This window comes from Pristiophorus japonicus, chromosome 5, assembly GCF_044704955.1.
Source record: "Pristiophorus japonicus isolate sPriJap1 chromosome 5, sPriJap1.hap1, whole genome shotgun sequence".
Classification (NCBI taxonomy): Eukaryota; Metazoa; Chordata; class Chondrichthyes; family Pristiophoridae; genus Pristiophorus; species Pristiophorus japonicus.
The window spans coordinates 182,668,528-182,690,915 of NC_091981.1; the positions used below are offsets into that span (position 1 = coordinate 182,668,528).

A 22,388-nucleotide genomic window follows, 5' to 3' on the forward strand; every position below is an offset into this window, starting at 1 on the left:
ACAGGTTAGATGCAGGAAGAATGTTCCTGATGTTGGGGAAGTCCAGAACCAGGGGTCACAGTCTAAGGGTAAGGTGTAAGAGATGAGGAGAAACTTCTTCACTCAGAGAATTGTGAACCTGTGGAATTCTCTACCACAGAGAGTTGATGAGGCCAGTTCGTTAGATATATTCAAAAGGGAGTTAAATGTGGCCCTTACGTCTAAAGGTATCAAGGGGTATGGAGAGAAAGCAGGAATGGGGTACTAAAGTTGCAAAAATGATCAGCCATAATCATATTGAATGGTGGTGCAGGCTCGAAGGGCCGAATGGCCTACTCTTGCACCTATTTTCTATGTTTCTATATTTTTATTAGTAGGGTAGTTTTTTTTAATTGAGTGAAGCTTTTACTAAGTATTCAAGCTAGGCCTATTGGAGATTCTGTTGGTATTGCAAATGATTATTTTATGCTCTGATACTGATCATTTGATTTTACCGTTCCCCTCCCAGTACGCAGTATGGTAGGATGACATTTCTTGTTGATTCCTTTGTGTGTTATTCCTTTTTCTTTCAGTTTGGCAGAGATGTGTCAGTTCAATTGGTTCAGTGAGCTCATGAAGGAATCACAGAAATATAATCTCTTTCAGTTAAAGATGTGGAATCTCTTTTCAGGTAAAACTGAATAATACACATGAATTGTTGTATGCATCATGAGATTCAGCATGTATACAGTTAACATTTTGTGTAAGCTCAAATTTTAACAGTGCTTTCTAGTTTATGTGTTGCAATGTTAAAGTATTGGAATGAGATACTGGATTTTGAAGAACTAGACCAGTTTCTTTCTTATTGCCTATCAAATTGTGGGGCAGGCTTGATGGACTAAATGGCTTTTTCTTGTCTGTCATTTTTGTATGTTCATATGTTCATAAGTTATCTTTAAGAAAAAAAAATCAGCATTTGTTTAAAATGAAAAAGATCAATTTGTTTATAAAATATATTGACCTAGTTCATTCCAGTACATTCCATTGAATTGTTTATGGCAAACACGACATATCTGGCATTAGTATAGTACCATCAAAAGTAAACCTGATGTTGATGGGAAAAATCTCTATATCTGAACAATAATTACTTTAAAGGTCATCTGTAATTTCCAGCTTTTTGGTATTGATCCAATGTGAGCACCTGCTAGTAGGTCCAGCAGTATATGCCTGGAATTGGTATTGTTAAGGAAATGTAAATACAACCAATCTTCAGCCAGATAAACTCCACTTTGTTTTACAGAAAAAATATACTTCATTAATGATATCATGTGTGCACAGACGAAATGTAGACAGAATATTGCAGGACACGTAATCCATGTTCTGACTGAACTGTGTAATTTGACTACTGATACCAAACAGGTTAGTCACTACTCCATAGTTCAAACATGCATTTTGCCTTAATTATTTAGACAGTTGACTTCTCGACCCTGCCACCAATGGGAAGACTTTCTCTCTATCTTCCCTGTCTAGATCCCTCTATCAAATCTCCTCTCAATCTTCTCTGCTCTAAGGAGAACAAATACCCCGATTCTCCAGTCTATCCACGTAACTAAAGTCCCTCATCCCTGGAACTATTCTTGTAAATCCTTTCTAAAGTTCGGTGCCCAGAATTGGACCCAATAATCCAGTTGTGGCCGAATTAGTGTTTTATAAAGGTTAATCATAACCTCCTTGCTTTTGTGCTCAATGTCTCTATTTATGAAGCCCAGGATCCCAAATGTTTTTTTAACCGCTTTCTCAACCTGCCCTGCCACCTTCAACAATTTTTGCACGTATACCCTCAGATCTCTCTGTTAATGCATCCCCTTTAGAATTGTACCCTTTATATTGCCTCTCCTCATTCTTCCAAATAAAATGTGCCATTAGCAGTTTTCTGTGTTAAATTTCATCTGCCACGCATCCGCCCATTCCATCAGCCTGTCTATGTCTTCCTGAAGTCTATCACTATCCTCCTCACTGTTCACTATACTTCCAAGTTTTGTGTCATCTGCAAATGTTGAAATTGTGTCCTGTACACCCAAGTCCAAGTCATTAATGTATATCAAGAAAAGCAGTGGTCCTAGTATCGAACCCTAGGGAACACTACTGTATATCTTCTTCCAGTCCGAAAAACAAATGTTCATCACTACTCTCTGTTTCCTGTCACTTAGCCAATTTTGTATCCTTGCTGCCACTGTCCCTTTTATTCCATGGGCTTCAACTTTGCTGGCAAGCCTATTATCAAACACCTTTTGGAAATCACTGCACACCACATCAATTGCATTTCCCTTATCAACCCTCTCTGCTACCTCATCAAAAAGCTCAATCAAGTTAGTTAAACATGATTTGCCTTTAATAAATCCGTGCTGGCTTTTCTTAATTAATCCACACTTGTCCAAGTGATGGTTAGTTTTGTCTCGGATTATCGTTTCTAAAAGATTTCCACTACCGAGGTTAAACCGAGTCTATAGTTGCTGGGTTTATCCTTACGCCCTTTTTTGAACAACGGATATGACATTTGCAATTCTCTAATCCTCTGGCATCAGCTTCCCTCATCATCCTAGGATGTATCCCATCCGGTCCTGGTGACTTATCTACTTTAAGTACAACCAGCTTTTCTAGTACCTCCTCCTGATTAATTTTTATCCCATCCAGTATCTCAACTACCTCCTCTTTCACTATGACTATGGCAGCATCTTCCTTGGTAAAGACACATGCAAAGTACTCATTTCGTATCTCAGCCATGCCCTCTGCCTCCATGCGTAGGTCCCCATTTTGATCCCTAATTGGCCCCACCCCTCCTCTTACTGCCCATTTACTATGTATATGCTTATAGAAAACTTTTGGAATCCCTTTGCCCCTCTTATTTCCTTTTTCACTTCACCTCTCAACTTTCTATATTCAGCCTGGTTCTCACTTGTATTTTCAACCTGACATCTGCTTCATCTTACTCTCTATCTCTTTCGTCATCCAGGTGAGCTCTGGCTTTGGATGCCCTACCTTTACCCTTCGTGGGAATGTACCATCTCCTATTTAAAGGCAGTCCATTGTTCCACTATAGTTTTGCCTGTCAATCTTTGATTCCAATTTACCTGAGCCAGATCCATTCTCAACCCACTGAAATTGGCTTTCCTCCAATTAAGTATTTTTATTCTAGATTGCTCCCTCTGCTTTTCCAGAGTTAGTTTAAACATTATGATACTGTGATTGCTATTCCTTAATTGTTCCCCTATGGACACTTGACCCACCTCATTCCCCAGAACCAGATCCAGCAATGCCTCCTTCCTCATTGGGTCGGAAACGCTCTCCTGAACACACTTAAGAAATTGTTCCCCCTCTCTGCCCTTCACACCATTCCTATCCCAGTCTATATTAGGATAGTTAAAATCCTCCATTATGACTACTTTATAGTTCTTGCCCCTCTCTGTAATTTCCCTGCTAATTTGCTCCTCTATATCTTTCCCATTCGTTGGCAACCTATAGAATACACCGAGTAGTATAATGGCACCTCTATTGTTTCTCAACTCTAACCAAATAAATTCTGTCCTTGACCCTTCCAGCACATTCTTTATCTCCAGCACTGTAATATTCTCTTTCATCAATACTGCCACTCCACCTCCATTCTTTCCTTCCCTTTCTTCCCTGAACACCTTATATCCAGGAATATTTAGTACCCAATCCTGACCTTTTTTGAGCCAGGTCTCCATTATCACCACATCATCATATTCCCATGTGGCTACTTGTGCCTGCAGCTCACCAACTTTATTTATCACGTTTCGTGCATTTACATACATGCACTGTAAACCTATCTTAGACTTTCTTGTATTTTCTCTTAGTCTGACCCCATCTAATACCATATTATTTATTGCTCTCGTGCTATCTGTCTCCCAATCCTTTGTGCATTGTGTTTCTCCTTTCTAATGCAACCTCCTGGTGCCCATTCCCCTGCCAAATTAGTTTAAACCCTCCCCAACAGCACTAGATTAATTATTTTAATTACCTTTTGTGATATCTTAACATGAAATATTCTTCTTCGTCTCTGAAAAAGAAATGTAAATATTCGCTCTGTATAACTATAAGGATTATTTTAACCAAAATACTAATTTGGAGTCACAGCAATTAATAGTGGAGTTAAACATGTTATAGTTTAAGATACTTGTATAAAATGTGTTTCAAGTATCACAGAAAATCAGAAAGATTTGTTTAATGCAGTGATGCTCAATTTTTATTTACAAACTGTTTTTGTGAAACATATTTAAATTTAAAGTAAAGAGGAAGATATAAATATTTCATGTAAAGATATCACATTTTTGACCATCATCCCTTTTGTCTCTCTAATCTCTCCTGCCTTCCACCCTATCACAGAGCTTCCCTTTAGTTCATTCCTCCCCTCCCCCCTTTCCCTGCCCCTACACTTGCTTAAAAACCTGTTACATCTCTAACTTTTTCCAATTCTGATGAAGAGTCATCAACCTGAAATGTTAACTCAGTTTCTCTCTCCACAGATGCTGCCTGATCTGCTGAGTATTTCCAGCATTTTCTGTTTTTATTTTAAAATAATGAATCTTGGCTAATATTAAACATTGGGGATGAAATTGCCCTGCGCCCCGATTGGCGATGGTAACCCTGCGGGGCCAGGACTTTTAACACCCAGTGCAGTAGTCCTGCCCCCGCCGCAGAATTGCCCTTACCGCCCTGAAAGGAAGTGGAGCGCAATCTCCTGGGCTCCACTTCCTTTGTGGGCGGTAACCGGGGCGCTACTGGGACGGGGAATCAAGTGCTACGCCGATTAAAGGGGGGCGGGGGGGAGCTGTGGACTCTGCAGGGCTTCTGATGGCTTCCACTGGGCCACCAGGGCAACGTGTGACCGGCCAGCAGCCTGGCACCCAAGACAAAGTGTACAATGGTGACCCGGACCATGCTAGGGCCACTATCATCGAGCCGACCTGAGAGTCAGTTGACAAAAAAAGATGGCGGCCCGGGGTGTTGGTGCCCCCTCTCCTTTAATCACCGCCCTGAGAGCGGATGTCGGTCACTTCGTGACCCGCGAAGCTTGTGTTGATATCCCCTCGAGCTAGCCTCATGGCAATTTCCCCCGCGGGAGTTAAGGGATCGGTGTGAAGTGGTGAGGGGTCGCTGGTTGTGCGATGGCCCGGGGCGCTAACCATGGGGCAGCACCTCCGCAAACTCCCGGGAGGCACTAACGGGGCTATAAAAAGGGGCAAATTTCGCCCCCTGAATGCCTGTTTTGACTATTCCCAAAGATATTTATCCTTGCCCTCTCCTCTTACATATTGCCCTTTGGGAACATCCACTGAGATCATGGGCCCTGATATTTACAGGGAGGTGGTGAGGGTGCGGGGGAGTAGAGGGGAAAACCCAGCAAGGCTTGGGATGCGGAGGTTTTGCCAAATTTAACAGTAGGTCCTCATTATAATTTTTTCTTTTGTTTCTAAATTGACAGGCTGGCTGGCTGTTGAATAGGAAAATCAGTGTCAGGAGGATACAGCAGGGGATCTTTGGGGTAATTCCCCGACAATCAGGAGGAGATAGGGAGCGAGACAATGGGGCATGGGGTAGAGGGAAATCGACCTTTGTAGGAGGAAGGGAGTAGAGATCTGTGCTTAGGAGAGGAGCGAGGCCAATGCAAGCTGGAGGAAGGCCAGAGATTGGGTAGGAGGGTGAGGGGATGTCTGCATTTGTGGTGGGAGGAGAGAGAAGCCACGATTAGGAGATGGGAGGCCAAAGACTTTCTTAAGGAGCAGGAGGCAACACTACTGCTTCTCCTGGCCCACAAGGAGTGTTGTAAAAGGCATTTACATTCTTGATCCAACAGCTCCCGCCTCCCTTTCACTGACAGGATTCCTGAGCCCTGGAAAACTCATGTGGCAAATGTTAAATTTAAATCAAGCTCCCAATTGCACTGTGGGAGCTTGATTTAAATGTTAATAAAGTGTCCCGCTTCTCCACACCGGGACACTCGCCTAACACGAAATCTGCCACCGTAAAAATGGCAGCGGGTGCTTTCACGTTAGGCTGGGGACATTCCATGTTTGTTCATTTTTGCCCCATTCCCCCAACGCGTTCCTGCCAGTTGTAGGGGTTGTTAATATAAAGCCATGGTGTCAGATTTCACATGTACGTTGACTATAGCCAGCTCTGTCTCTCCACCACTTCTCCCAACCCTTCCACTGCCATTGTCTTGTCAGCCTACTATTCTGACATCTAGTCCTGATTGAGCTGCAATTACCTCCAGTTAAATATTGAGAAGACCAAATCCATAGGCTTCAGCCCCCACCACCAATTTCATCCTCATCCATGGCTACTGTCCCAGGTTGAAGCCGGCTGCTAACAATCTTGGTGTCCTATTTAACCCCGAGTTGAGCTTCCCATCCAGTAACCTCCATTACAAAGACCACCTACGTAACATCATCCGGCTCTGCCCTGCCTCAGTCTATCATCAACTCAAATCCTCGTTCATGCCTTTATCACCTCCAGACCCGATTGTGCCTGGTCGGGCTCCCGTGCTCCACTCACCATAAATTTCAGCTCATCCAAAATTCTGCTGTATCCTAACTTGCACCAAGACCTGCTTGCCCAGTACACCTGGGCTCCTGGTTCATCCAACGCCCTCAATTTAAAATTCTCATCCACGTATTCAAATCCCTTCATAGCCCTTCCTCTCATTATCTCTATAACCTTTTCCGTCCCTACAACCCTCTGAGAACTCAGCATTTCTCCAACTCTGGCCTCTTGTGAATACCTCACTCCTTTCACCCCACCATTGACAGCTGTACCTTCAGCCACCTCAGTCCTAAGTTCTGGAATTCATCCCTAAATCTCTTCGCCTCTCCACCACTCTCTTGTCCTTTATGACCCTTCTTAAAATGCTACATCTTTGAACAAGCTTTTAGTCACCGTGACTAATATTTCCTTTTTTGGTTTGGTGTCAATTTTTTGTCTGATTACTCTTCTATGAAGTATGGTGGCACATTTTTCTGCATTAAAGGTGCTCTATAAATGCACATTGTTGTTATATTAGCAACATGGTAGAATCTTGCTGGATTTTATTGCTTTGAGGAGTTGGTGGTCCTGTGCCTCTACGAAAATAAGATGAATGAAATGAAGGTGTCCTTTCATGAGTACTGGACATTTTTGATGTTTTATTATGGCAGACTAGAATGCAGTATGATATTTTGCCCAGACTGATTCTTAACAAACGTTTCATGATTGTTTTGTCACAGTGTTCAGCTTCTCAAAGTGTCTTCCTTTGTTTTCTAGATCAAACGAACCTTATCTTCTGACACTGATTAAAGATCCACTTTTTCCCTCCGTGCCTTTAGATCTCGGACTCTTGATTCTGAGATTATTCTGGGCTATGACTTAATCCTAACAACTAAATTGACCCTTTCATGATTGTGGTAACGTTCTATCACCAAAATCCAAAATAAAACAAGCTTTTCTCTTTAAAAAATGTTTACAAGAAAACTCAAGAAAAAATATTGTCGGGTTAAATTTGTTAAATTTTTAATTAAAAATGTTATCACTCCTTATAGCTGCTCCCTGTTGGATGGGTTAGAACTGTGGTTCTCTTTTGGTTGAAGGACCCCTTTTCAAATTGATTAGTAATCACAGAGCCCCCATCTAAATTATAATACTATATAATACTCATAATATAAAGGTGCTGCATGGAAAGAGTGTTTTAATAATGTTTTTCAGAAAACAGGCATTTATTTACAGATATCAGTGAGATGGGTGTGCCTGCTTCTCATTACAGAGTCTGTCTATCCCTGGTGTGATGTTTGACAATTTATGTAAAGCTAATCCTGTTGTTCACTTTCCTACTTGTTACATTAATTTTAAATATCCTCCTAAAAACTACTGCTCATCTACCAATTTTAATTACAAACCTTTTAAAAAATATATAATGTGATATTTGCAAAAGCCTCAATTTTGATTCCATATTAAAGAGCTAAAGAAGGGGAATTTAAAAGAAGTCGAGATGAAAAAAGAACCTCCCAAAAAATAAAGCTGCTTGAGTGATTGGGATTGTCTGCTTCGAACCCATCTGCCGACATCCACATCAAACAAACTTGTTCTTTTTGCAGTCAGGTCATTCCCAGCAGATCAGGCCCTTGCATTTCCAGCTCTCAGCAAGCCCACATCCTGCCATCTGCAGCCAGTGACACACAAACCCGAACCCTCCTCTCCCCTCCCCCTAAAAAACAACAGTCAGGCAACCTGACGGGCTCTGGGTCTCCAACTGGCCTGCTCTCAGCTCGATTATCCCACGCAACTGGTTCGGGAAAAGTTTGTGCAATGGTTATTAGCACAATGGCCCAGAAATTGCGGTTGGAGGCTTCCCGCGGGCGGATGCCTCGACCGCAGAAATTTCTGCGAAAGTACCTGGTGGCCTGGGAGGTTCGGGGACTTAGGAGCGTATGGGCTTCGTACGCATCACTGGGATCACGTGGGCTAGCCCAACCTATCAAGTGGGGGTATTCCCATTCATACTTATGGTGATTTGAATCATCACATAAGTATGAATGGGAATACCCAAAAAAACAAAAACATTGAAAATAACAAAAATAAAAAACCATCACATATTTGAAATTAATAAAAATGCAATTTAATTAATTATTTAAAACAAAACATTTTTTGAAAAATAAATGTACATATTTTAAAGGGTCCAGAAATAAACTTACCTTATTGAACAGGATTTTAAATGTTTTAATTATTTAAAAAAATGTTTTTTCTGTACTTTAAAAGTCAAATTTGAAGGGCATTCAGTGAACTTTCCACCTGCGGAGGCCCTTTACAGATCTCAAATTCCAGGTTTAGACGCATGCGCTTTGTATGCTTAAACTCGGAACTTGCGGGGCTCCTATGGGCATGTATCGCACCTCATATGCATCCATTCAGTCCCATTATTTCACAAACTCCCTGGAAAGTTTCTACGAACCCCCAGGGGTTCTGTTTGAGAACCAGTAGGATGGATAGTAGCGAAAAAGTCTAGCCTTTATCCCTTTGTTTCCTGAACCTTTCTCCATCTAATTATGAGAATCTTCATCAAGCATGAGAAGGGACAGATTTGTTTTCTTCTGTGTCAGGTTAATACTGATTGGTTCACCCTCAAAGAATGTAGCCTGTCAAAAGCAGTGAGGATATCCAGGAAGTAGGAAGGGCTATCAGGAAATGAAAATGTGTTTCCATTTTTACAGTATTTTTTTCCCAGAATATACCATTTTTTTAATACTGCTACTTTCAAGGTTTATTTGTTACTGTAGCAGGGCTTGTGACAATATCAGGGTCAATATTCTGTGAAAACTAATGGTACTAATTTTGCTGGAGTATGTTGATTTATTTTTTCTGTCTAGATTTATGAAGAAATATTCTTTACCCGAGTCCAGGGAGACTGTATGAGCAATCTTAATATCAGCATGCAAATACGAATTGCTTTGGTCCAGTCACAACAGGCAGTTATGAATGCAATTAAAAACTATAGCTGCAATTGTGAGTTGATTCCAGTGCTGAATGAGCAACTATATGAAAGGTAACTTTCACATCTAATGGTCATCTGTAGATTACTATAGTTCTGTTCAACCTGCATCATCACTTCACTCAGATGGACAGATGGTCATGCTCTGATTCCTTACTTATATCAAGCTAGCTTGCTGCTGTAATCAGGCTCAGTGTAAGGAATCCTTGTGGGTGGTTTAATGGAGCTGCCTCAGTTGTAGTAGATGGTGTTGGCATAGCAACTGCATAGTAATTTTCATGTCTTTTTTACATGTTGCTTAACTTGGACCAGATGGATTTTATTTTACATTGTATTAAATTAACAAAAAAAGATGGGAACTCGCTAGAGGCTATTGGAAAATAGAGTACAACTGCAAAATATAAAACATTTGAACCCCTTGCTTAAGCACTATTCACAGCCAAGTAAATGGGTAGGTGATCTGCTGCTCCCAGGGTCCCACCAATGCTAGCCTGAAATAAGCTGCTTGGAGATGCAGGGGAATAGCTCAGAGTAACTCCATCTGCTGTTTGCTCTCTCGTGCAGTATTGCCTAATCTTTTATTTGTGTTCTTTCATGTTTACAACACTAATACTCACTATCTTCTTGTATATTAGAAAGGTGGGATGAAAACTCCCACAGTGGTTGGACCCTGAGGTTGTAAACAGATACAGTTTAAATTGGGAGCAATGTAATATTACACTTGTGGAACTTATTCATGTTACTTATTATGGTAGCCTGAAGGCAAATGCTAATAAACAGAAACTTTTGTCCAAAAGCTTATGGAGACTCACAGTTAATCAACACTGTACAATAATTGATTGCCAATGGAACCTTGCAGATGCCTTAAAAATCCACGGTAACAAAGAGAATTCTTACAGTACGGCTTTAAAAACTATGTTTGATGTAGGTGACATGTTTCTGGTTCTGTCGGTTAATTTCATAAGATTAGGCCTATATAGGCTTTTTAATGCAAACTTACAGTATTTGACCTCAAAGCCAGTTCATGGATGTAATGTAACATGGAACAATTTTCCATGCCAGCTGCCATTTAATATTATTAATCTTCATGTTTTCCAGGTTTAAATTTGCTGCAGAAAAGTTTTCTCCAAACAGTTCCTTTGTGACTATACTTGAGAACATTGGATCCTTTGAAGGTAATATTTCCGTAACCTGTGTGGAACCGATACTGCCTGTTTGAGAGGACAGGTTCAGCAACTTCACTGGATTTTGCACAGATAATAACAGTGAGGCTAACGGCGCTCACCGTTATAATGGAGTATTTGATTGGTTGAATACCCTCGCTGTTTCTTTCCCTGCTCATAGGTGCCCTGTAGAGGGCACCGCATTGGATCAGACTCCGGGTTAGAGCAACTCTCCGCTCAGAAGCTTGCAAAAGCTTTGTGTGCAGTGGCCAGCGAGGTGAATGGCGAGCGTCGTTCCTTCGCGCTGACTGCAGAATCCGGGCCAATATGATTTGGCTATCATTGTGAAAAGGTGGCAACAGTCTTTAGGAAGAGTGCAGTAACTGCGATGAAAAGTATAGATATAGCTGACAGGTGAATGAGTTCAAAAAGTGCTGAAAACAAACAGAAATGAACTAAAGAAGGTTTAAGAGAATTATCTGGATGATTAAAGAAAATGTGCTGCTAATGAGTGGAAAATCCTACTCAAAATTACGCAAAATTAGACATTTCTGCCCCTTTGACTATCTCACTGTTGTGATTCCAACTTTTGACACCTCACTTCCACTAGACTTCAGCAACATTAATCCTCTTGTTTCCTTTTCAGGCTTTTATGCAGATTTGATTATATTTACACATTTAAAACATTTTTACTTTCTATATATTAGTAGTTTCATGGATTGGATCACAAGTATAATCCTTCGATATTCATGGTCAAACCATGGCTAATGCTTTCTTAAAAATAAAAGAAATCTTGAAATAGTTAATAGTATTAGAAGATCACAGTTCTTACTGCTTAAGAATGTTAAATCCTGGTTAACCAGTGAAAGTCTATAAAGCACAGAATGAGTATTGTTGAAATGGATAGCCCTTTGGTCCAGTAGTATGTGAACTCTATTGGGCTTGTATGTTCTTATTTGGCTTTCGGACCTTTTTCTTAGCACCATTTTATATATGTCTATTTTTACATGCTTTATCTTATTTTTAATCTCATATAAATTCACTTTGAATTTGATTGTTTTGAATAGGTTTATCAATAGACAGCTGTGTGAAAAACATCACTACTTTGAAAATGCAGTTGCAGCAGGAAACCAGCCTCTCAGCTGAAGCCATTAATGTGTTACTGAAGGCAAACATCACTACCTCAAAGGTAACTTCAAGAATTGGATTCAGCTACTGTTTTTTAACTGGAAATAATTGGTTAAGTATAAGAAAGTTTGGCAATCAATTCCTATAAAATAAGAAGGCAATCTTTTCATCTTTGTAGACAATAGGCTGTCATTTTACTAACTCACATTAACATCTACATATACACAATAGAACCTGAAACCACTCCATGAGATACTAGTGTACAAATGCTTTGATCTCAAATTCTTCTCTCCACAATTCTCGTGGAAACATTGACACTTTTATTTTAAACAGGGTAATGCCTCTGTTAAAGTTGGGTGAAGCAGAATTCCAAACATGTTTTAAGTTACCATCTCAATGACTAATTTCTGGGCGCTAGCCTTTCTACATTTTAACAAATTACAAAAGTAATATGAGAGCTAGAATTATGTACAAATACTCATTATGGTTTATATTAAAACATATGCAGGATCAGAAAGTCTGAATGAAACGGTTGAAGGTAGAAACTCAGCATTGTAAGGTTGTATTGTAGCCAGGATTAATATTTGGCAGAATATCATTCTGATAATATGATCAGTCTGTGGTGGTCATTAACAGTACTGTGAAAATCTCTGTTGATTACATGTTCTGAAATTGTAAATGTGTTCTTTATCGAAATTGTTTGAACAGATGGTCTGCCCATTTTCCGGCGGTCCACAGGCAGGGGGTCGTTTTTTACTGCCCGGTACCACTGGGTGGAATGTGCAGGATTTTGATCCATTTTTTTTCGGTGGTAAGCTGAGCGGTGTGCAACGGGCGGGAGCGGAGTGCAGCCGGCAGTGTGTGGCGGTGAAGCCTTTTCACTCAGGAATCTTCGGCTCCCGAGTTGTGCGCATGCACACGTAGCTCTCAAGCTCCGTCCCCGAGTGGCACTGACGAGTGTCCACAGAGACTGCTGGCCTGAGCGCGCTGTGGAAGTACCACAATTTGTAAATATTACATTGTGTATTTGTAGAGTAGAGCAACTGTATATAATGAAGACAATGTGCATATTCAAATGTATTTATTCATTCTCATGACTAAAATGTACAGTATTCCCTTGTACAAAATAGCACCTATTTATTTTGATAGTAAACGGTATCTTGGAGGCTTTATTTACTTACAATGAGCATGTTTGCATGTGCTGTACTTTTAAATGAGGTTTAGTTTTATTTCTTGAGATGTTTTTGGAATATATATATAGTGTGGAACTTAATGGTCTTTAAAACTGTTCACTTTTTAAACAAAGCTGTTGTGAGGTGTACAGAGGTTGAAGTTAAATTACATGGTGAATGCCAGTGTTCCTGTAATTACAGATGTATCTCTTTGTGCTGTAACATTAACAGCTGGATCATATGTACAGCTTCTGATCGCTGTGGGTTGGCCTGAGATCACTGAGTGGTTTGGGGGGGCAGTGGGGGGGGGGTGGAATCGTTGTGGGGTGGGGGGAGAGAAGAGATTGCTGTGAGCCAGCCTAAGATCACTGTGTGCGGGGGTGGAGGGGAAGGGAAGAGATCACTGTGTGGGGGGGGAAGAGATTGGTGTGGGGGGGGGGGGGGTAAGACGAGATTGCTGTGGGTCGGCCTAAGATCACTGTGTGCGGGGCGGGGGGGTGGGGGAAGAGATCACTGTGGGGGGGGGGGGAAGAGATTGGTGTGGGGGGGTAAGAAGAGATTGCTGTGGGTCGGCCTGAGATCGCTGAGTGGTGTGGGGTGGGGGGGGGGGGGGTGCAGGGGAATCGTTGTGGGGGGAAGAGAAGAGAGAGAAGAGATCGCTGTGGGCCAGCCTGAAATCGCTGTGTCGGGGGGGTTGGGGGTGGCGGGCGAAGAGGTCGGTGGGGGGGGGGGGAAGAGATTGCTATTGCGGGGGGAAGAGACTGGGGGGGTGGGAGAGACTGTGGGGTGAGAGACAACATTTTTATTATAATTAAAGATGTATACCGCCGACTGAAGATCGACTTAAAACCATCTTTTCCAGGGCGGTCTTCTGCTCCGGCGGTATGTCGGTGGTAAGTGATGAATTTTGTAATTTTGGCCGGTGTGTCGGCGGTCTGCATGGGCGGGCGCTATGCATACTACCCGGCAGTATGTTACCGATGAATTTTCCGCTGGGTGGTATGTCGGTGTTTTTAGATCAATTTTGTAATTTTGGTCAGTATGCGACGGTGTTTCGACCAATTTCGGGCTCATTATGATTTCACTATAAATAGTGGGCAGTGGAAAACCTTTCCTGTGTGAAAGTAATTGACTCTTTGAGTGCAGCCAATGGGACAAGCTACTATGGTGGGGGGCACAGGTTGGGGGGCGGTGGGGGAATTCAACTTCAGTAGGGGCACAAAATGGGCAGTAGTGATTCGGCTACCTATGGTATACCCTGTACGATTTTCCATTCTATTGACTTCAATATATAAAAACATTGGGCGGGGTGTATAATGCATAATTAAATGTAATTGCCATCTGAAAAGGAGTTGTCAAACAAAATCCAGAACTGATCTATAACCTATGTGTAACACAAAAAGAGATGGTCCTCATAATCAGATAACTTCAGGGATTAGTGCCAGAGACATCACATTAGTATGATTAATCGGCCATTTGAGGAAAAGAGTGTTCGAAGATCAGGCCTTCAAAACTGCCACCAAGCTCATGGTCTACAGGATTGTAGTGATACCTGTCCACCTGTATGGCTCAGAGACGTGGACCTTATACAGTAGACATCTCAAATTGCGGGAGAAATACCACAAACGATGTCTCCTCAGGATCCTGCAAATCCCCTGGGAGGACAGATGCATCAACGTTAGCGTTGTCGATCAGGCCAACATCCCCAGCATCGAAGCACTGACCACACTTGACCACCCCCCCGCCCCGCACACAGTGATCTTAGGCTCCATGCCTGACACAAGACTCCTAAAGCAAGTGCTCTACTCGGAACTCCTACACGGCAAGCGAGCCAAGGTGGGCAGAGGAAATGTGTCAATGACACCCTCAAAGCCTCCTTGATAAAATGCAACATCTCCACCGACACCTGGGAGTCCCTGGCCAAAGACTGCCCTTGGTGGAGGAGGTGCATCTGGGAGGATGCTGAGCACCTCGAGTCTCGTCGCCGAGAGCATGCAAAAAACAGGCACAGACAGTGGAAGGAGTGCGGCAAACCAGTCCCACCCACCCTTTCCCTCAATGATTGTCAGTCCCACCTGTGACAGAGACTGTAATTCCTGTATTGGACTATTCAGTCACCGAATAACTCACTTTTAGAGTGGAAGCAAGTCTTCCTCGATTTTGAGGGACAGCCTATGATGATGAAGATGAGTGCAAGACAGAACCAATGTTGCAAAGCTGTTAAAATGACAGATGATAATGATAAAGATTTGGTGGACTGATGTAGTTATCTTGGATATTAAGAGTATATGGGTTTGTCTTCTTTGAAATAAACATCTGCACTTCGACAAGACAATTTTATTTTGATTTCAGTTGGAACATTTTGAGAATTTTGTTTTTAGAGTTAAGAAGTGCTTGGAGCTACTTTTCAGGTTAGAAACATAGAAACATAGAAAATAGGTGCAGGAGTAGGCCATCCGGGCCTTTGAACCTGCACCACCATTCAATAAGATCATGGCTGATCATTCCTTCAGTACCCCTTTCCTGCTTTCTCTCCATACCCCTTGATCCCTTTAGCCGTAAGGGCCATATCAAACTCCCTCTTGAATATATCCAATGAACTGGCATCACCAACTCTCTGCGGCAGGGAATTCCACAGGCTAACAACTCTCTGAGTGAAGAAGTTTCTCCTCATCTCAGTCCTAAATAGCCTGCCCCTTATCCTGAGACTGTGTCCCCTGGTTCTGGACTTCCCCAACTTCGGAAACATTCTTCACGCATCTAACCTGTCCAGTCCAGTCAGAATCTTATATATTTCTATGAGTGCCTCTCTCATCCTTCTAAACTCCAATGTATAAAGGCCCAGTTGATCCAGTCTCTCCTCATATGTCAGTCCAGCCATCCCGGGAATCAGTCTGGTGAACCTTCGCTGCACTCCCTCAATAGCAAAACGTCCTTCCTCAGATTAGGAGACCAAAACTGAACACAATATTCCAGGTGGGCCTCACCAAGGCCCTGTACAACTGCAGTAAGACTTCCCTGCTCCTATACTCAAATCCCCTTGCTATGAAGGCCAACATACCATTTGCCTTCTTCAAACAGGAAATTAGGGGTGCATGCAATAAAGGTGCAGCAGTTATAATGGGTGACTTTAATATGCACATAGATTGGGCTAACCAAACTGGAAGCAATACGGTGGAGGAGGATTTCCTGGAGTGCATAAGGGATGGTTTTTTAGACCAATATGTCGAGGAACCAACTAGGGGGGGAGGCCATCTTAGACTGGGTGTTATGTAATGAGAGAGGATTAATTAGCAATCTCGTTGTGCGAAGCCCCTTGGGGAAGAGTGACCATAATATGGTGGAATTCTGCATTAGGATGGAGAATGAAACAGTTAATTCAGAGACCATGGTCCAGAACTTAAAGAAGGCTAACTTTGAAGGTATGAGGCGTGAATTGGCTGGGATGGATTGGCGAATGATTCTTAAGGGGTTGACTGTGGATGGGCAATGGCAGACATTTAGAGACCGCATGGATGAACTACAACAATTGTACATTCCTGTCTGGCATAAAAATAAAAAAGGGAAGGTGGCTCAACCGTGGCTATCAAGGGAAATCAGGGATAGTATTAAAGCCAAGGAAGTGGCATACAAATTGGCCAGAAATAGCAGTGAACCTGGGGACTGGGAGAAATTTAGAACTCAGCAGAGGAGGACAAAGGGTTTGATTAGGGCAGGGAAAATGGAGTATGAGAAGAAGCTTGCAGGGAACATTAAGACGGATTGCAAAACTTTCTATAGATATGTAAAGAGAAAAAGGTTAGTAAAGACAAACGTAGGTCCCCTGCAGTCAGAATCAGGGGAAGTCATAACGGGGAACAAAGAAATGGCGGACCAATTGAACAAGTACTTTGGTTCGGTATTCACTAAGGACGACACAAACAACCTTCCGGTTATAAAAGGGGTCGGGGGGTCGAGTAAGGAGGAGGAACTGAGGGAAATCCTTATTAGCCGGGAAATTGTGTTGGGGAAATTGATGGGATTGAAGGCCGATAAATCCCCAGGGCCTGATGGACTGCATCCCAGAGTACTTAAGGAGGTGGTCTTGGAAATAGTGGATGCATTGACAGTCATTTTCCAACATTCCATTGACTCTGGATCAGTTCCCATGGAGTGGAGGGTAGCCAATGTAACCCCACTTTTTATAAAAGGAGGGAGAGAGAAAACAGGGAATTATAGACCGGTCAGCCTGACATCGGTAGTGGGTAAAATGATGGAATCAATTATTAAGGATGTCATAGCAGTGCATTTGGAAAGAGGTGTCATGATAGGTCCAAGTCAGCATGGATTTGTGAAAGGGAAATCATGCTTGACAAATCTTCTGGAATTTTTTGAGGATGTTTCCAGTAGAGTGGACAAGGGAGAACCAGTTGATGTGGTATATTTGGACTTTCAGAAGGCGTTCGACAAGGTCCCACACAAGAGATTGATGTGCAAAGTTAGAGCACATGGGATTGGGGGTAGTGTGCTAACATAGATTGAGAACTGGTTGTCAGACAGGAAGCAAAGAGTAGGAGTAAATGGGTACTTTTCAGAATGGCAGACAGTGATTAGTGGGGTACCGCAAGGTTCTGTGCTGGGGCCCCAGCTGTTTACACTGTACATTAATGATTTAGATGAGGGGATTAAATGTAGTATCTCCAAATTTGCGGATGACACTAAGTTGGGTGGCAGTGTGAGCTGCGAGGAGGATGCTGTGAGGCTGCAGAGCGACTTGGATAGGTTAGGTGAGTGGGCAAATGCATGGCAGATGAAGTATAATGTGGATAAATGTGAGGTTATCCACTTTGGTGGTAAAAACAGAGAGACAGACTATTATCTGAATGGTGACAGATTAGGAAAAGGGGAGGTGCAAAGAGACCTGGGTGTCGTGGTACATCAGTCATTGAAGGTTGGCATGCAGGTGCAGCATGCGGTTAAGAAAGCAAATGGCATGTTGGCCTTCATAGCAAAGGGATTTGAGTACAGGGGCAGGGAGGTGTTGCTACAGTTGTACAGGGCCTTGGTGAGGCCACATCTGGAGTATTGTGTACAGTTTTGGTCTCCTAACCTGAGGAAGGACATTCTTGCTATTGAGGGAGTGCAACGAAGGTTCACCAGACTGATTCCTGGGATGGCGGGACTGACCTATCAAGAAAGACTGGATCAACTGGGCTTGTATTCACTGGAGTTCAGAAGAATGAGAGGGGACCTCATAGAAACATTTAAAATTCTGACGGGGTTAGACAGGTTAGATGCAGGAAGAATGTTCCCAATGTTGGGGAAGTCCAGAACCAGAGGTCACAGTCTAAGGATAAGGGGTAAGCCATTTAGGACCGAGATGCGGAGGAACTTCTTCACCCAGAGAGTGGTGAACCTGTGGAATTCTTTACCACAGAAAGTTGTTGAGGCCAATTCACTAAATATATTCAAAAAGGAGTTAGATGAGGTCCTTACTACTAGGGGGATCAAGGGGTATGGCGATAAAGCAGGAATGGGGTACTGTGGCCTACTCCTGCACCTATTTTCTATGTTTCTATGTTTCACCGCCTGCTGTACCTGCATGCCAGCCTTCAATGACTGATGAACCATGACACCCAGGTCTAGCTGCACCTCCCCTTTTCCTAATCTGCCGCCATTCAGATAATATTCTGCCTTCATGTTTTTGCCCCCAAAGTGGATAACCTCACATTTATCCACATTATACTGCATCTGCCACGTATTTTCCCACTTGCCTAACCTGTCCAAATCACCCTGCTGCCTCTTAGCGTCCTCCTCACAGCTCACACCGCCACCCAGTTTAGTGTCATCTGCAAACTTGGAGATATTACACTCAATTCCATCATCTAAATCATTAATATATATTGTAATGAGCTGGGGTCCCAGCACTGAGCCCCCTGCCATTCTAAAAAGGAGCCGTTAATCCCGAATCTGTGCTTCCTGTCTGCCAACAAGTTCTCTATATACGTCAGTACATTACCCCCAATACCATGTGCTTTGATTTTGCTCACCAATCTCTTGTGTGGGACCTTGTCAAAAGCCTTTTGAAAGTCCAAATACACCACATCCACTGGTTCTCCCCTGTCCACTCTACTTGTTACATCCTCAAAAAATTCCAGAAGATTTGTCAAGCATGATTTCCCTTTCATAAATCCATGCTGACTTGGACCAATCCTATCACTGCTTTCCAAAGGAGATGTGTTTTGCTGTGATGTACAGTCACTTTTATAGTCTTCAGTTCAAACATCAGCATTATGAACAGAGATTCTCTTAGACTAATAATTAAGCTTAAGACAAAATATTTCCATTTATAACTCTGAGAAGGTCCTGATTCAAACTTCAAACTGAGAGCAACCTACAGGGAAGTGGAGCTGAGTCCATGATCAGATCAGCCATGATCTTATTAAATGACGGAGCAGGCTTGAGAGGCCAAATGGCCTACTCCTGCTCCTATTTCTTATGTTCTTATGTTCTTACAGCTGATGACTAGCTGGCCGAGAGCCTTCAAATAAAATGTAATGGAAATCCAAATTGTTATAAACTGACTTTGAATACAAACTCGTCGTGTCGGGAGGCGGAGCGGGAGATCGCTGAGGCCTACAAGAGGCCTGTCATTCCGGGGAGCAGCAATGTTGTGTCGGGAGGTGAAGCGGGAGATCGCTGAGGCCTATAAGAGGCCCGTCAGTCCGGGGAGCAGCAGCGTCGTGTCGGGAGGTGGAGCGGGAGATCGCTGAGGCCTACAAGAGGCCTGTCAGTCCGGGGAGCAGCAACGCCATGTCAGGAGGTGGAGCGGGAGATCGCTGAGGCCAGTGGGTGTAGCTGCAGCAGGGAGAGAAGGCCAAAAAGAAGTAGAAAGAAATCGAAAGGTGATGTCACAGCCAAGGGGGTAAGTGATTGCCTGGTGATTGGTGAGTAGTTGTTCTCTTTCTTTTCTATATCAGTAAGTAACATTTAGCATTGTTTTTGCCAATTTAAGTTTATCTAAGGGTTAAGTCATGGCAGAACAGCTCGGACACGTGTTATGCTCCTCCTGTACTATGTGGGAAATCAGGGCGCTTCTGGTGTCCCTGACGACTACGTGTGCAGGAAGTGTATCCGGCTGCAGCTCCTGACGGACCACATTGCCGCTGGAGCTGCGGGTGGATTCACTCTGGAGCATGCACGATGCTGAGAATGACGTGAATAGCACGTTTAGTGAGTTGGTCTTACTGCAGGAAAAGGGCACACAGCCAGATGAGGGATGGGAGACCAACAGGAAGAGCAGTGCAAGGAAGGTAGTGCAGGGGTCCCCTGCGATCATCCCCCTGCAAAACAGATACACTGCTTTGAGTACTGTTGAGGGGGATGACTCACCAGGGGAGGGCAGCAGCAGCCAAGTTCATGCCACCGTGGGTGGCTCTGCTGCACAGGAGGGCAGGAAAAAGAGTGGGAGAGCGACAGTGATAGGGGATTCAATTGTAAGGGGAATAGATAGATATTTATGCGGCCGCAACCGAGACTCCAGGATGGTATGTTGCCTCCCTGGTGCAAGGGTCAAGGATGTCTCGGAGCGGGTGCAGGGCATTCTGAAAAGGGAGGGTGAACAGCCAGTTGTCGAGGTGCATATAGGCACCAACGATATAGATAAAAAAAAGGGATGAGGTCCTACTAGCTAAATTAAAAAGTAGGACCTCAAAAGTAGTAATCTCAGGATTGCTACCACTGCCACGTGCTAGTCAGAGTAGGAATTGCAGGATAGCTCAGATGAATACGTGGCTTGAGGAGTGGTGCAGCAGGGAGGGATTCAAATTCCTGGGGCATTGGAACCAGTTCTGGGGGAGGTGGGATCAGTACAAACCGGACGGTCGGCACCTGGGCAGGACCGGAACCAATGTCCTGGGGGAAGTGTTTGCTAGTGCTGTTGGGGAGGAGTTAAATTAATATGGCAGGGGGATGGGAACCTATGCAGGGAGACAGAGGGAAGTAGAATGGGGGCAGAAGCAAAAGATAGAAAGAAGAAAAGTAAAAGTGGAGGGCAGAGAAACCTAAGGCAAAAAGCAAAAAGGGCCACATCACAGCAAAATTCTAAAGGGGCAATGTGTGTTAGAAAGACAAGCCTGAAGGCTCTGTGCCTCACTGCAAGGTGGACAAATTAACTGCGCAGATAGTAGTTAACAGGTATGATGTAATTGGCATCACGGAGACATGGCTCCAGGGTGACCAAGGCTGGGAACTCAACATCCAGGGTTATTCAACATTTAGGAAGAATAGACAGAAAGGAAAAGGAGGCGGGGTGGCATTGTTGGTTAAAGAGGAAATTAATGCAATAGTAAGAAAGGACATTAGGTTGGACGATGTGGAATCGGTATGGGTGGAACTGCGGAATACCAAGGGGCAGAAAACGCTAGTGGGAGTTGTGTACAGACCACCAAACAGTAGTAGTAAGGTTGGGGACAGCATCAAACAAGAAATTAGGGATGCATGCAATAAAGGTACAGCAGTTATCATGGGTGACTTTAATCTACATATTGATTGGGCTAACCAAACTGGTAGCAATGCGGTGGAGGAGGATTTCCTGGAGTGTATTGGGGATGGTTTTCGAGACCAATATGTCGAGGAACCAACCAGGGAGCTGGCCATCCTAGACTGGGTGATGTGTAATGAGAAAGGACTAAGTAGCGATCTTGTTGTGCGAGGCCCCTTGGGGAAGAGTGACCATAAAATGGTAGAATTCTTTATTAGGATGGAGAGTGACAGAGTTAATTCAGAAACTAGGGTCCTGAACGTAAGGAGAGGTAACTTCGATGATTTGAGGCATGAATTGGGTAGAATAGACTGGCAAATGATACTTAAAGGGTTGACGGTGGATAGGCAATGGCAAACATCCCTGTCTAGAGTAAAAATAAAACGGGGAAGGTGGCTCAACCATGGCGAAGAAGGGAAATTAAGGATAGTGTTAAATCCAAGGAAGAGGCTTTTAAATTGGCCAGAAAAAGTAGCAAACCTGAAGACTAGGAGAAATTAAGAATTCAGCAGAGGAGGACAAAGGGTTTAATTAAGAGGGGGAAATAGAGTACGAGAAGAAGCTTGCCGGGAACATAAAAACTGGCTGCAAAAGCTTCTATAGATATGTGAAGAGAAAAAGATTAGTGAAGACAAACGTAGGTCCCTTGCAGTCGGATTCAGGTGAATTTATAATGGAGAACAAAGAAATGGCGGACCAGTTAAACTAATACTTTGGTTCCGTTTTCATGAAGGAAGGCACAACTAACCTTCCGGAAGTACAAGGGGACCGAGGGTCTAGTGAGAAGGAGGAACTGAAGGATATCCTTATAAAGCGCAAAATTGTGTTAGGGAAATTGATGGGATTGAAGGCCAATAAATCCTCGGGGCCTGATAGTCTGCATCCCAGAGTACTTAAGGAAGTGGCCC

The 22,388-nt window shown here is 43.2% G+C and overlaps 1 protein-coding gene across 1 annotated transcript in view; it reads left to right on the forward strand.

Annotated features, from left to right (window-relative positions):
- LOC139264540 (ATP-binding cassette sub-family A member 13-like) overlaps positions 1–22,388 on the forward strand; it is a 417,853-nt gene that overhangs the window by 156,601 nt on the left and 238,864 nt on the right. The window contains exons 18-22 of the mRNA XM_070881155.1: positions 552–649; positions 1,259–1,377; positions 9,375–9,550; positions 10,595–10,671; positions 11,727–11,848. Of these exons, the coding sequence (XP_070737256.1) occupies positions 552–649; positions 1,259–1,377; positions 9,375–9,550; positions 10,595–10,671; positions 11,727–11,848 (592 nt within the window). The remainder of the gene's footprint in view (positions 1–551; positions 650–1,258; positions 1,378–9,374; positions 9,551–10,594; positions 10,672–11,726; positions 11,849–22,388) is intronic.